This window comes from Lepidochelys kempii, chromosome 5 (assembly GCF_965140265.1).
Source record: "Lepidochelys kempii isolate rLepKem1 chromosome 5, rLepKem1.hap2, whole genome shotgun sequence".
Lineage (NCBI taxonomy): Eukaryota > Metazoa > Chordata > Testudines > Cheloniidae > Lepidochelys > Lepidochelys kempii.
This window is the reverse complement of record NC_133260.1, coordinates 91,739,463-91,754,439: the sequence shown is the minus strand read 5'-3', so window position 1 is coordinate 91,754,439 and position 14,977 is coordinate 91,739,463. Positions and strand designations below refer to the sequence as shown.

Sequence of the window (14,977 nt, the reverse complement as noted above, 5' to 3'; positions counted from 1 at the left end):
AGTATCCAATTTGCAAATGAATTCCAATTCAGCAGTTTCTCGCTGGAGTCTGGATTTGAAGTTTTTTTGTTTTAAGATAGCGACCTTCATGTCTGTGATCGCGTGACCAGAGAGATTGAAGTGTTCTCCGACTGGTTTATGAATGTTATAATTCTTGACATCTGATTTGTGTCCATTTATTCTTTTACGTAGAGACTGTCCAGTTTGGTAGGACACTTTCCCACACTAAGGGGACATTCAGAGGTGCCCGTTTCTGCTGGGCTGTTTACCTTTGGCTGAAAAGAAATCATCCCCGCTGTTAGCCACGCAGTGGGGGGAGGTCCGTTCATGCTGAGCTGTTCATGTTTGGCTGACAGATCTTCCCTTATACTAGCCAGGCAGTGGGCGGTGTGTGTGAATCATCCCAGAGAATTGGGGCGGTGGGTTGAGTTGTGCTGCACATTCAGCCTAAAACCGCAGCCTCTCCTTTTAAATGGCCAACCCAACGGGCTTTGCTTGGTATGGGAAAGGAGGGTGCTGCTGTTTGAAACCATTCTCACATGTTATGAAGGTTGAAGAAGCCGAAACCCTTTGCCTTACCATGGCTGCCTGCAAGCCGAATTCTGTTGCCCAGCCGAGTGTGTGTGATGTCCCACACCAAACCGGCAGGCACTTAATATAAGAGGCAAAATGCAACCTTGTACCGAAAGCACATGTGCTATGTAATGTGAATCGCTTGATTCAGTGTGAAAGAGTCTTCCCATTGTTCTCTAAAATGTATCTTTTTAAATACTACTCTCCCTTTTTTCCCCTCCCACAGCTGCAAATGTTTCTATGCTCACCCCATCATCTCCGTCCCAGAGGCTAGCACAGATTAGAAGGCGAAAAAAACACACTCGCGATGACATATTCTCAGAGCTCATGCAGTCCTCCCACACTGAAAGAGCTCAGCAGAATGCATGGAGGCAAACAATGGCAGAGTCCAGGAAAGCGTTAAATGAATGCAATGAAAGGAGGGAGGAGCATGATGAGAGGAAGCAGGATGCAATGCTGAGGCTAATGGGAGAGCAAACTGACATGCTCAGGTGTCTGGTGGAGCTGCAGGAAAGGCAGCAGGAGCACAGACTGCTGCTGCAGCCCCTGTATAACTGCCTGCCCTCCTCCAAGTTCCATATCCTCCTCACCCAGATGCCCAAGAATGCGAGGGGGAGGCTACTGGCACCCAGCCACTCCACCCCAGAGGATTGCCCAAGCAACAGAAGGTTGGCGTTCAATAAGTTTTGAACTGTAGTGTGGCCTTGTCATTCCCTCCTCCCCTCATCCACCATCCCACCTGGTGCTTTCCTCCTCACCACCTATCCCGGGCTACCTTGTGAGTTTTCCCCCTATTTGTGTGATGGATTAATAAAGAATGCATGATTCTGAAACAATAATGACTTTAATGCCTCTGAAAGCAGTGATCGAAGGGGGGAGGTCGGTTGGCTTACAGGGAAGTAGAGTCAACCAAGGGGGCGGGTTTTCATCAAGGAGAAACAAACAGAACTGTCACACCGTAGCCTGGCCAGTCATGAAACTGGCTTTCAAAGCTTCTCTGATGCTTAGGGCACCCAGCTGTGCTCTAGTAATCGCCCTGGTGTCTGGCTGCCAGGCGATTTGCCTCAACCTTCGACCCCGCCATAAACATCTCCCCCTTACTCTCACAGATATTGTGGAGCACACAGCAAGCAGCAATAACAATGGGAATATTGGTTTTGCTGAGGTCTAACCTAGTCAGTAAACTGCGCCAGTGAGCTTTTAAACATCCAAATGCACATTCTACCACCATTCTTCACTTGCTCAGCCTATAGTTGAACTGCTCCTTACTACTATCCAGGATGCCTGTGTATGGCTTCATGAGCCATGGCATTAAGGGGAAGGGCTCAGTGATTGCATTGGCTACTTGGATCACAGCAGCCCACACAGTAGATTTAACCACTCCAAATTGATTCCCAGCTGACCGGTAGCTGTCTGGCATTGCAAGCTTCCAGAGGGCTATTGCCATTCGCTTCTTAACTGTGAGGGCTGCTCTCATCTTGGTATTCTTGAGCTTCAGGGCAGGGGAAAGCAAGTCACAAAGTTCCATGAAAGTGCCCTTATGCATGCAAAATTTTCACAGCCACTGGGAATCATCCCAAACCCACAACACTATGCGGTCCCACCAGTCTGCGCTTGTTTCCCAGGCCCAGCATGGGCATTCCACGGCAGGAAACTGCCCCATTACCATCATGATGTCCAAATTGCCTGGGCCTGTGCTTTGAGAGAAGTCTGTGCCCATGTCCTCATCACCATCGTGATCGCGCAGTCGTCACCTCCTTGCCTGCTTTTGCAGGTTCTGCACATACTGCAGGATAATGCGCGAGGTGTTTACAATGCTCACAACAGCAGTGGTGAGCTGAGCAGGCTCCATGCTTGCCATGGTATGGCGTCTGCCGGAAAGCAGGAGAGCAGAGTTGCAGCGGAAGCGGTGGATGACGATGGAGGCCACGAGAATAGATATTTATACAGAACAACGAGAGGACCTGCGAGATGGATTCATGGCACCAGGAAAGCAGGAGAGCAGAGTTGCAGCGGAAGCGGTGGATGACGACAACATGGAGAAATTTGCTATTAAGACTGAGCTCATTTACAAAAGCAGGAGAGCAGAGTTGCAGAAGATGACGACGATTAGCAGTCCTACTGCACCATCTGCTGACAGCAGCACCCAGGACACAACAGCAGTTGTGATGGTGAGCTGAGCTTAGCGGGCTCCATTCTTGCCGTGTTATGGCATCTGCACGGAAAAAAGGTGCGAAATGATTGTCTGCCATTGCTTTCATGGAGGGAAGGGTGACTGACGACATGTACCCAAAACCACCCGCGATAATTTTTTTGCCCTATCAGGCATTGGGAGCTTAACTCAGAATTCCAATGGGCGGTAGAGATTGTGGGAACTGTGGGATAGCTACCCACAGTGCTCTGCTCCGTAAGTCGATGCTAGCCACGGTAGTGAGGACGCACTCCACCAACTTAATGTGCTTAGTGTTGTCATATGCAATTGACTGTATAAAATCGATTTCTAAAAATCGACCTCTATAAAATCGACCTAATTTCATAGTGTAGACATACCCTAAGCGAGAGTACACCAGTCAGAATAGTTATCTGACCAAATCAGTATTTGAATACGTGAAGCCTAACAAACAGATTGGCAAGCGAGAATAGCTCATCTATTTGCCTTCTAAGAAGAAAGTGTACTGTTTTTATTACCGCCTGTTTTCTGATACAAAAAATGGGGAATGTTCTGAGAAGGCTTCAGTGATTGGAAGAATACTATATACATTACCAATCATGCAATGAGTGAGCAACATATATTATCAGGTAGCAGCTACCATGCCTGAAAGAAAGTTAGTGGCAGGATTGATACTCAAATGAGCATAATGCTTTGGTTGATTACATACCATGTGCTGCACTCACTCAACCTTGTTGGCCAATCTTCCATGGATTGTTGCGTTGAAGCAGTTTCTTTTTTGGATTTGTCCAAGAATTGTACAATTTTTTTCTCTGCATCAACTAGTCATTGGATGATTCTTAGAGATTCACTACCAAAGGGATACCCAGTGCCCAAATCACTCTCAGGGACATGGTGGAGTGCCAATGCTGAAGTTGTGAATGCAGTTGTTCTGGGATACCCAATAACCTTGAAGTGCCAGAGAGCATCAAGGCTGATGAATCTCAAAAATCAGCGACAAGAAAAGAAGAGAAGATCCTGAGTGATGCAATGCACACTTTGGAAATTGGTAAATCTGGAATGATATACTTCAGACATTCAGAAGGTGCAGTCTAAGCTTGCAAAGTGCTCAAATTGACCTTTCCACTGCTGTAAGCATAATGAGGAGTCTTGGAACTGTCCTTCAACAAATGTGGGATAGTTTTGATGAGTATGAAATTCAGGGGGCTGCAAGGACTGCTAACCATGAGTATAAGTCAGCCAAATGCCACAAAAGACAGAAGACATGGGATAATGCAACTACCCTCTCATTCAGTGACAACGAGGCCTTCAGAATTAATACCTTTATTGCAGTCATTGACAAACTGAAGAGTTCATTAGAACATCAGATCGAGGCTTGCGAAAATATTGACAAAACTTTCAGTGTTCCAGCAAATTTTTCGCCTAACATTTCAAGTTCTGAAGTCAGTGAAGGTATCAAAAGTCTGTGTCAGAAGTATCCAGACAATCTCCCAGTAGATTTTACTAAAGAATTTCTTCAATTTTGTTGAATTCACCTCACTCTCAGATATAGAGAGAAAAGATGACAAAAGCGAATCGATTTGGATGTACTGCGTTATCACTGAATTCAATGTGGTAGAATGTTTCCCAAATGTTGAAGCTGCATTACAGCTGTATTTGTCACTAATGATCACTAACTGCAGTGGAGAATGTTCCTTCTCTCTTCTAACAAGGGTCAAAAATGTCCCCTGATCAACTATGACTCGACAGCATCTCAGTGCTTTGACCCTCTTGAGCATTGAGAATGAAATCATCAGGTCTTTGAATTATGATGACATCATTCATGACTTTGCCACAGCTGAAGTCATGGAGGGGAAATTTATTTGTTTGAAGAATTGAGTGTTGTGAGACTAGAATAAATTTGTTAATTTTACATAAATAAATAATATGTAAATATGTATGTAGATAAATGTTTGATGACTTCATAATTGTTATTGCAATATGTAACTCATACTTTGGCCCTTCCCTCCTATTAGCCTTAGGCCCCTCATAACCTTAATCTGGCCTTGCTTCTGATACCTTGTTCCTAGTCCCCTGCCCTATTCTTGAGTTCTCACCCTGTCCCCGTTCCACTAACCCTGCTTTGGCTGGCTCATTTGGTTCCAAGCTGATCCTACATAGTGACACCGGTACAACTGCTGCTTCTAGCCTTCCTTAACCCTCCAGACCGAACTTGGACCACTTTCTCAAGTCCCCTCTTATCCAGCATTTGACCTGTGTCCCCATGCCCAGGGTGCAGGTATTTGAAAACTGGTAATCTATTTTACGTATCTTATTACTAACTATCACCTTAATACATAAACAGGTATGATGAAACTTATCATGGGAGGGCAACATGCATTCCCTTTATGTCATGCTCTAAAATTAGATAAAACTAATGTCTGGTTAGCTCAAGAATCTGAGTAAAAATACTACATTTCATGTTTGCCTGCTATGCACTATTATTTATTCCTCTGACTCTATCTCCTCTGAACATCACTAGCAAGTAAGAGCCGATTGGAATAGAAAACAGGATGACCCTTATTAGGAGTAACAAATACAGAGCCACCCTACAGACCTTTACATAGCTCATTAGAAAACAATACAATGTAAACTGTTGGAACAAATTAGCACAGTGGTCCTCAAAGTGGGCTCCTATTGCACTTCTAGGTTGTCCCTGGAGCAAAGTCTGTCACAATAATAATATATATGTCTGTCTCAAGTGGTAACACTTCCTGTTAATTGTATCTGTTACCCAGTCCTGGAGTCTCTTAGGGTTTTAAGAATCTTTTTGACCAAATACATTTTTTTAAAAAGTTACATAATAAAATGAAGCACATATCTGCACACTGTATGGCTACCTAGTCTGTGCTGTTTCTTTGGTTTAAATTCAACCATGATCCAAATTACAGGTTAGACCATAATTGGGAACACAGCAAACACAAGTGGACAAAACCAGTGTAAAGTGACCTAAAGAGATTAGAGTAGCAGGTGCTGCATACAGCAAGGGAAGATTTGGTACTAATAAATGTGAAGCTCAGAGAAAATTAGCAGCCTGAGTAGCAAATGGGATGACTTTATTTTAATCTTTACTTCTTAATACTATCTAACAAAGCACTAGAATTGCCACAGGAGAGATGTTAAATCAAGTTTGAGAGGGGAAGCAATCCATGTTAAAAATTTTACCACATGGTCCACAGTTTGAAAAAGTTTGAGAATCACTGAAATAGCAGAAGTAGTCAGATTTGATTGGTAACCTCAGCAATTCTTAGACAGGGCTCTATTTTGGGAAGGGAGCTGTATTGTAGACATTGTCACTAGGAACTGCATTTCATGTTAGGACAGTTTGAAAATCTTTGTTTTCTGTTTGTGTCTTTTGTTTTTGCCGCATCCTCACCTCCTCTATGTCAGTACAGTACCACAAGTCTCCTTAGAGGAGAAGGAAGATGTTGATGAAGATACTGATTTTTTTAATAACAAATATATATTGCAAAAAAACATAAAATCATGAACAAATATACGAAAATCTTACTTTAAATGTTCAATATTTTAAAACTATGGAAGCAATTTTCTTAGAACTTAATTTATTCTGTAGATCTCAGTAAGCTCTATAAAACAACCCACATTTGATGTGTTTATTTTCTAGTGTTTCGGTGTTAGCCATATGCAGAATTTATTATTAGAATATATAGGGAGGAATATAACTTTTTTTCATGCAAGAATAACTAAAAATCCAATTCCCCCCTTTTTTTTTGCTCAAACCTTGCCAAAATATTTCACTCTGTTTGAAAAACAAAGCATGTTAATCTAATTCCTTTTCTTTAGTGCAGCTCTGTTCAGCCATAAGATTGCACACATGTGGATCTGATTGCAGGACTAGGACTTTAGAATGGATTAGAACGCAACCTTATCCTTACCATGTGAGCATGTGTACCATGCTTCAGTAATACACTCACCAGTCTTATTTCTTCAGCCCCAAAACACATTAATTGATGCTAATTTTTTTTATTCTCCTCCCTACTCTGGTGTTGTATCAGTATATCTTGTCATTTACACTAGTGGAAGTCAGAGGAGAAAATATCCTGCCCATTACTTTAGCCATATAATATCAGACTTTACCTTAATTGTTTTTATGTATATTTTTCTTGTACATTCTTAATTATTGCAGATATATAATATTATCTCATTTTAAAAAAATATTGCTTTTAGTTCATTAATGGCTTGATCCAAAGCCCAGGGAAGTCAATGGGAGTCTTTATACTTCAAATCAAATGAGATATTTGAAGGTGGTTTTATGGTTAATTAATAGAGAGAGTGAGATTTTGGATTTGTAACATATATTACATGTATCTCTGCATTATAAATTATTTTTTCAGGCATTTTTTAAAATAAATATTATGTGACTTTTAGCTTATTTGCTTTTTAAAACGTTAAACTGCAGGAAACTGGAAATGGGACAAACTTTCTGTGTATTTATACAAGCAAAGGAACAGACACACATTCACATATATGTGCTCATAAGAATACCATATATACAATTTCTACAATTTATGGCAGTAAAACATTTAGTTTAATGAATTAACTGAGCTAAAAGGAATGAAATATTTGCTTTTTTATAAACTGTCTCAGAAAGTGTGGGTGTATATGTAATTCATGTTCAGGTCTACTGCAAGTTCTATAGTTAAGGTTGATTTTGAGTTTGTGTATGTGCATGTGTGCACATATATGTATACTATATGTACACAAATAGAATGATTTAATGGTGTTTATTTTTCAGTACATTTTTTTTCAAAATTTTGATTTTGACTATAACTAAGTCATCTGCTGTCCCCTGATCTATATAGAAAACAAGATGGTATTATTTATTTAAATAAATGAGAGGGAGAGACTGAAGTGAAATTAAGCAATATGAACAAGGGTGCAGAATTACACAGGCTCATCTAAAAATAAACTATATTATCTGCTATGCTGATTATGTTTAGAGATATAATTCCCAGTACATTAGAGGGCTAAATATTCCATTCAGGAGCTGGGAATGAAAGCTCCAATTCAAGGCACTTAGATTTTAAAGTATTTTAAATATTACCAAGGAGACAGTTCTCTTCCTGTCTGATGATATCCTTTTGGCTCCAGCTTCAAAATCATTATATGTTTTTTGTAACCATAAAGCCATCTTTAAATGCCTCATCCCTCACAAATGCAAGTTAAACTCCATTGGTGATTAAATTTGAATGAAAAGGAAACCGCTAATTTCTAACAAACTTGATGATCGTCTGTCTTTGTTGCGATGCCCAGAGAAACTGAATCTCTTAACAAGTCTGCCAGCTCTACGCAGAAATACAAGTACAAAGGAACTTGGTAGAAAGAAGAAAGGGTGGAAAATGGCCAGTTCATTCTGAACCCCAGAAAATTCCTCAGGTGCTGAGTATTTGCCTGACTAAAATGAAAACACTTCCCTTTCATAATTGCTCATGAAACAAAATAACTTAAATGGACAATCTCTTATCAAAAAAACTTAGAGTAATTATAGAGTAGGATTTTCAGATGCACCTAAGTGAGTTAGGAACAAAAGTCCAATTGGCAGCCTCAGTTTTAACAGATGGAATAACTGAGGCACAGAGAGGTTAAGTAACTTACCCAATGTCACACAGCAAATTTTGTGACAGTCAGGAATAGATCCTTGGTTTCCTTATCCTAGGGCTTGTTCTTTGTCCACAGAATGCCCCAATCTCTGCTGTTCGCTGTGGAGCCAATGTGGAAAGCTCAGGGACATCTCTCGTCTGAAAATTGATTCATTAGTGCAGCTTGAGAAGAACAATTAATTGAATTTATGAATCTTAGATTTTAAGGCTAGAAAGGACTACTAGATCATCTAGTCTGACCTCCTGCATATCACGAACCATTAAATTTCATCAAGTTGCCCCCATTTTGAGATCAATAACTTGTGTTTTGCTAAAGCAGATCTTCCAGGGAGGTGTCCAATCTTGATGTGAAGACATCAAAGGTTGGATAATCAATTACTTCCCTTGGTAGTGTTCCAGTGATTAATCACCCTCACCATTAAAATGTGTACCTTGTTACAGCTTCCAACCACTGGTTTGTGTTATGCCTTTCTCCATTAAATTAAAGAGCCCTTTAGTACCTGCTATTTTCTCCCAGTTAGGGTATTTAGATACTGTAATCAAATCACCTCTCAATCTTCTTTTTGATAGGAAAAAGTGATTGAGCTTGTTAAGTTTCTCGTTGTAAGGCATTCTCTCCAGCCTTTGAATAATTTTTGGTGGCTCGTCTCTGCACTGTTTACTTTTTCAGTATCTTTTAAAAAATGTGAACACCTGAACTAGATGCAATATTCCAGTACTGATCTCACCGATGCCATTTACAGAGGTTAACTCACCTGTACTCCTACTCAATACTCCCCTGTTTATACATACAACAATCACATTTGTTGTTTTTGTCCCAGCATCTCACTGTTGAGTTGTTTGCTTATTATGGTCCCTGAGTCCTTTTCAGAGTCATTGCTTTCCGGGATACAGTCCCCTCGTTCCTTGCATTTGGCTGTATTAAAATGTATTTTGTTGAATGGGCCCGGCTTCTGCAGACACATGATGAAATGTTTTACTAAAATCCCAGAATATGACTTGAACTATGTTCCCTTTGGCCAATAATTATATAATTCTGGGAGAGAAAGCAATCATGATTTTTCTGGTAAAATGTATTCTTTATAAACTTCAGCAGTTCATTACTTGTGGTTCTCTTACACTCCATCCTGGGACTCCCAAGATGAAGGTTCAATTCCCTCTTCTACCACAGAATTCCTGTGTGACCTTGGACAAGTCACTTAGTCTCTTTGTGCCTTCATTCCCTATCTGTAAAATGGGGCTAATAGTACTTCCCTACTTCACAGATAAACATGAAGATAAATACATCTGTGAAGATGGTGAACCACTCAGATACTCCAGTAATGGGGGCCATATAACTATACATAGGTATTTAAAGTGGGATTATAACCTGCCTCTATGACAGCTCATAGAGTAAGAAGGGGGCATAAGGCATTTCCATAATCCTCCAAACAGGATACCCACATTATGGTTCACAGCATATGAAGGAAGAGCTGCCTGTGTAGGGCCATCTACTCCCCACAGCCCCCTTTCAGGGTGAGGAATAAGCAGAACCTTGTCTCCACCCCATTTTCCCCAGTGTGCATGCCAGTAAGGCTGAGCTGATACAAACAGGAAGTACTCCGCTGCTGGTATAGGTCCCCATATACCTAAACTGGTAGTGGCCAGTAGCAAATTACTTCTCCCCAGAGTAAAGGGAGAACCAGCAAAGGAATTATGACTCTTCACAGAGTGTTGCACTGTTTGTCTCCAAGGATGGTGCAACTGCATGCTTCCTTTTACTCAGAACAGGTTGCAATGCTAAAAATCTAGATCTTACTGTTTTGTTTTCTTAATCTTTGTTTCATTGCTTTGCTAGGGATAGAAGCAAAGTACCTCACCGGTCTTTGACTACAGCTTAATTTACATGTTTCAGTCTGTGCCTGTTAAGCAAGACCAGATGCAGTACATCCTGAATCGTATGCCTAAATGTGTAATCATCACATTGAAGAAGCCTCAGTGAGAGTCAGTCTTTTGGAAAAATGTTCAGGTGAATTAATCTTAAAAAAAATCAAATGAAACCTAAACATTTCTTTGTGCCTTAGTTTTCCTTTTGCTTTTAGTAAAATTTCATATTATATTTTGTCTGTGGGGCCTACCCTTAAACCGTACAGTAAACCACTGCTCTTGTTTTATGGAAAAGATTCCTTATGAACATTTAACAATATTCCGTGTAGAATTTTACAGACAAGATCTATTGGGATTTCCGGCCCAAAATCTGTGCATTTTCTACAGGGAATAGGAATGGCAATTTTTATTGTCTTCTCTTCTTGCCTCTGCTATTCTATTTTATAACCAGGCATCATTATAAACCAGAAATAGGGTCATTCCAAAAAAAGACTATTAAGATGAACATTGCTGTTGATACATAGATGCATTATGAAAAAGGATGTCCTTCAATCAGAAAAAAAAATCTGAGACACAGTTTGTTCATATCCATATTTCAAATTTACAACCTTATTCATTTTTTTGGGAAAAGCACCTTATTTTTAGTGGGATAGAAAATTGCTAACAATGAATAATCATGTCCATAATGTATCACAATCATCCAGTCCTTAAATAATCTTACTGAGCTAAAAGAATATCTACTGAATGCATCACAGCAATTTCTGGGGGGAGCGCGCTTTTATGAGATGTGATTTAAAAAGCAAGTATTGCCCACCCAAATGTTCAAAAATCACAAGTCAATCCATCCAAAATAATCAGATTAAAAATAATTTGGGGGTTCATTCTGGGTTTTGAGTCTTTGGGGTGCATTTGGGTCATATAGTTACGCTTTTCTCCTCAATCCTAGCAACTAGAAACTTTCTTGAAACAAAATAAGAGCAACAAACAAATAAACAAAAACAACCTGAAATTCTCATGTAATCCAGGATCTGAGGTTTTGAAAAACAAAACACAGAGAATTGTGACAGAATTGTGTGAGTTGGTAACACTGCAAAAAGTTGCTGTTTGCAGATAGCATGTACTCAGATAAATAGGACAAGCAAACAGTTAACTGAAGATAGTCTCCATCTTATGGTCCCTCTCCCTAACACGATCCTAGTCCCTCATGAAAACAAGAGTTGTTGTGTTTTGCATTTGTAAAAGTACCAAAGTGCGGGGGAGCAAATTCATTAATATTCTATTCCCTTGTCACGAAGCAAAGTTTATTTACTTAAATGTATCTGTGGTTTCCTTCTTTTCCTATATGTTTAGTTCAGTTTTCTAATGTAGCGCTTGATTCCTCTTTCATTGTTTTGTTTTATTTCCTAATATGAGAGTTGGAGAGATTAATCTGTCCTTTACATGTTCATTCACAACAGGTTACAACAACCAGCCTTTGTCTGCGAGACAACAAATGGATTGGGACACATCCAAATAATTATCTTCTCTTAAGACTAGTTACACATACACACACCAGAACAGCAGGAAATGAATAATGGTCATTAGCTAAAAATTGTAGGGAAAAATACTGCTTCCTAGCTCTGTATTACAAGGAGGACTCTGAAAGGAGTAAAACTACAGCAGATCTGCAGGGGGAACCGGTTAGGCAGGACTCTCTATATCCTAAACCTGCCACATAACTGCGGGACCCATAGGCTCTCCCTACACAGCATAGACAGGTTGTGTGGCAGACCAAAGGAGAGGGGTGAGGGACTAGCCAGGGCACATGCCTGTGAAAGAGTAGAAGCAAATCTATGTTTTTTTGTTAAAAATTACCATTACCAATCATCACTGTCCTGAATTCATTGTGGTTCTGCAAGTCTATTATGGACACCAAGGTTACTTTGTTACGGGGTTTTCTCCCCCAACAAAATTACAGAAAACAGATGTGTACAAGAAGTCATGCACTAGCTGAAACAAAGTGATGTGTTCATTGCCCCATCAGGGAGGATGCAAAGGGGTAGTGAACAACAGCCTGGATCAGTAAGTTTTGGCCAAGATCTGCACATCTTCATCCACTAGAAGGCAGAAAGGAGGCATTATTGTCTAGAGGCTATAGCAGGTAGTCAGACAAAAGGGGAGAATCCTGCCCTGGATATTAGTCCTTACTCCCCCCAATACGTAGTGTTCAGCAAGTCATTACTAGTCCTCCCTGTGCCTCACTGTAATTGTCTGTAAAATAGACCAGGGGCCAAATTCCCAGCTGGTGTAAATCACTGGCTCCATTTCAGTCAATAAAGCTATACTTGCTTATACCAGCTGATGATCTGGTTCCTAACATTTACCTGGGCCCAACTACGCAAAGGTATTTAGGGACCTAACTCCCACTGAGGATCTGGGCCATGGTTCCTAATATTTCCCTTTTTCACAGGTGTGCTGCCAGATGTGATTAATTAGGGCCAAATGCTGGCTTTTCTAGTAGGAATACTGTTGGCAGGGTGTGGAAAAGTGCCTGTAAATTGCCAAAGGCAGGTGCAGGTCAGGCACAGATGTTAAGGGCACTGGCGCATCTACCCTACAAAGGCCTTTGTGCTTGTTGTCGGATGCTATGAGCACGTGGGGCCTAGTCCTGCTCTGATGCAAGCTGGGCACATCCCATTGGAACTGTGAAGCACCACCGGGAATAGCATTTGTCCTGACCCCTAATGCTTGGGGGGGCACTATCAGTAGCCTTCTACCTGGGCCCTCAGTGGCATGCAAGGGGAAGAGATACTATGGACTGTTCCCTCAGCTGGCACCTGCAAAGGGGTAGTCAGAGTTTAACCTTTTATGGATCTTCAGATGAAGAGTGCTATAAAGTTGCTACTTATTGTTAGTTATTATTAATTATTATTATTATTACAACGACTATTTTATTATTACCCTGTGCATATTAGTTCAGCTTACTGCTTTTTACAAACACTGTCTGCAATTTATTGGTTCCCTCTGTAATGCTATCAGTCAAGTCAGATTCTTTCTTTGGTTTCTAAAGGTTGAAGAGAATTAGGAGGACTCAGGACAACGGAGGACTGGGCAGACAGACAGATAAAAGGAAAAGGAGCTGTGGCAAAGTGTAAGTTCTAAATGTGTATACATCTAACCTCAGGTTTCCCATTTTCTTGTCCTGTGTTTTCAAGTTTCACAAGGGACTATTAGAGAATCTGGTGTTGAGCTTTACTGATCTTGTACTACAATCGTGAGCCTTTTACAGTAAAACTATTAATCTTCCATACTGTCTTAGAGAATAAACAACAGACTGTGAAATGACAGCCAGTTGGGAATGATGAAATATTAAAATGGTTCTGTTTAGAGACCTGGTGTGAAACCAGTGCAATGGGGCTTAATTTAAATCAAACAAAAGCCGTTGCATCCTTTACACTTGCAAGGTTAAAAGGTAGGAATGGGGGAGGGGGGAGTGGAATGACTGTCACTCAGCATATGCTGTTACATAAGATATCCTTGGTGTCCCTGAAAACATGTTTTTCTCATCCTGTTGGCAGATCAGACCAAGATTAGAATGTGAAATGCAGTCTATTCTAAAAGCCTGATCTTGCAAAGTGCTAAGCACCCTCTACACTCTTTGACTGCAATGAGAGTTGAAGGTGCTCAACTTCTTTCAGGTTAAGGCCTTAAGAAAGGTTGGCTATAGCAGATAAGGGGAAGTGACCCTTACTCCAGATTATTATTAATATCCTGTTTCTAATTTTATTACATTGGCAAGGTTAATTAGCCTTTTTTGTATGTGATGTGAGATACATCATGGAGAGAAATGCCTTTATATGATATGGTTCTTGATCATTCGCGCACAATGTCCTGTCTGTGCTACTTATGCCACATTAACACATAAAGCTGCTATCTACAAATAGTCTCCCTATGTGATTCACTTTAAATCTTGCTTGCTGGCTCTTAAAGTTCAATGGAAATTACCTCTAGCACCAGTGACACCATAGGATAGGAATGGTCAATTTCTACTTCACTCCACCTGATTTATGTTGCATGTAAAACAAAATTACTTTTTCAAATCAAGTGGAGGTGGGTGGGAGAGACTAAACCGATCTGCAGCAGCTGAGGAAACCCCTCCTGCTGTGACAGTCTGATATCACCCTTTCATTTCAGTAAGACTTCAAGAGTGGAAATTGCCTATATGTTCACAAAGGTTCTTGGTGAAGAGTCCCTGTCCTTCCTTACCTGAGACCCAGATAGAATGGACCTTGATGAGAACAGCTGTGACTGGCCAGGAGCAGATGATCAAAGTCTGTAACAACTACCAGGGAAAAAGAAAAGGAGTACTTGTGGCACCTTAGAGACTAACCAATTTATTTGAGCATAAGCTTTCATGAGCTACAGCTCACTTCATCGGATGCATACTGTGAGAAAATACAGAAGATGTTTTTATACACACAAACCATGAAAAAATGGGTGTTTATCACTACAAAAGGTTTTATCTCCCCCCACCCCGCTCTCCTGCTGGTAATAGCTTATCTAAAGTGATCACTCTCCTTACAATGTGTATGATAATCAAGGTGGGCCATTTCCAGCACAAATCCAGGTTTTCTCCCCACCCTCCCCAACAAACCCACTCTCCTTTTGGTAATAGCTTATCTAAAGTGATCACTCTCCTTACAATAAGAAAAGGAGTACTTGTGGCACC

At 40.6% G+C, this 14,977-nt stretch overlaps 1 protein-coding gene across 1 annotated transcript in view; it reads left to right on the top strand.

Annotated features, from left to right (window-relative positions):
* Positions 1–13,368, top strand: part of NTRK2 (neurotrophic receptor tyrosine kinase 2) — a 319,997-nt gene extending 306,629 nt beyond the window's left edge. The window contains exon 17 of the mRNA XM_073345038.1: positions 13,319–13,368. Within this exon, the coding sequence (XP_073201139.1) occupies positions 13,319–13,333 (15 nt within the window). The 3' untranslated portion in view covers positions 13,334–13,368. The remainder of the gene's footprint in view (positions 1–13,318) is intronic.
* The last annotated feature ends 1,609 nt before the right edge of the window (positions 13,369–14,977 follow it).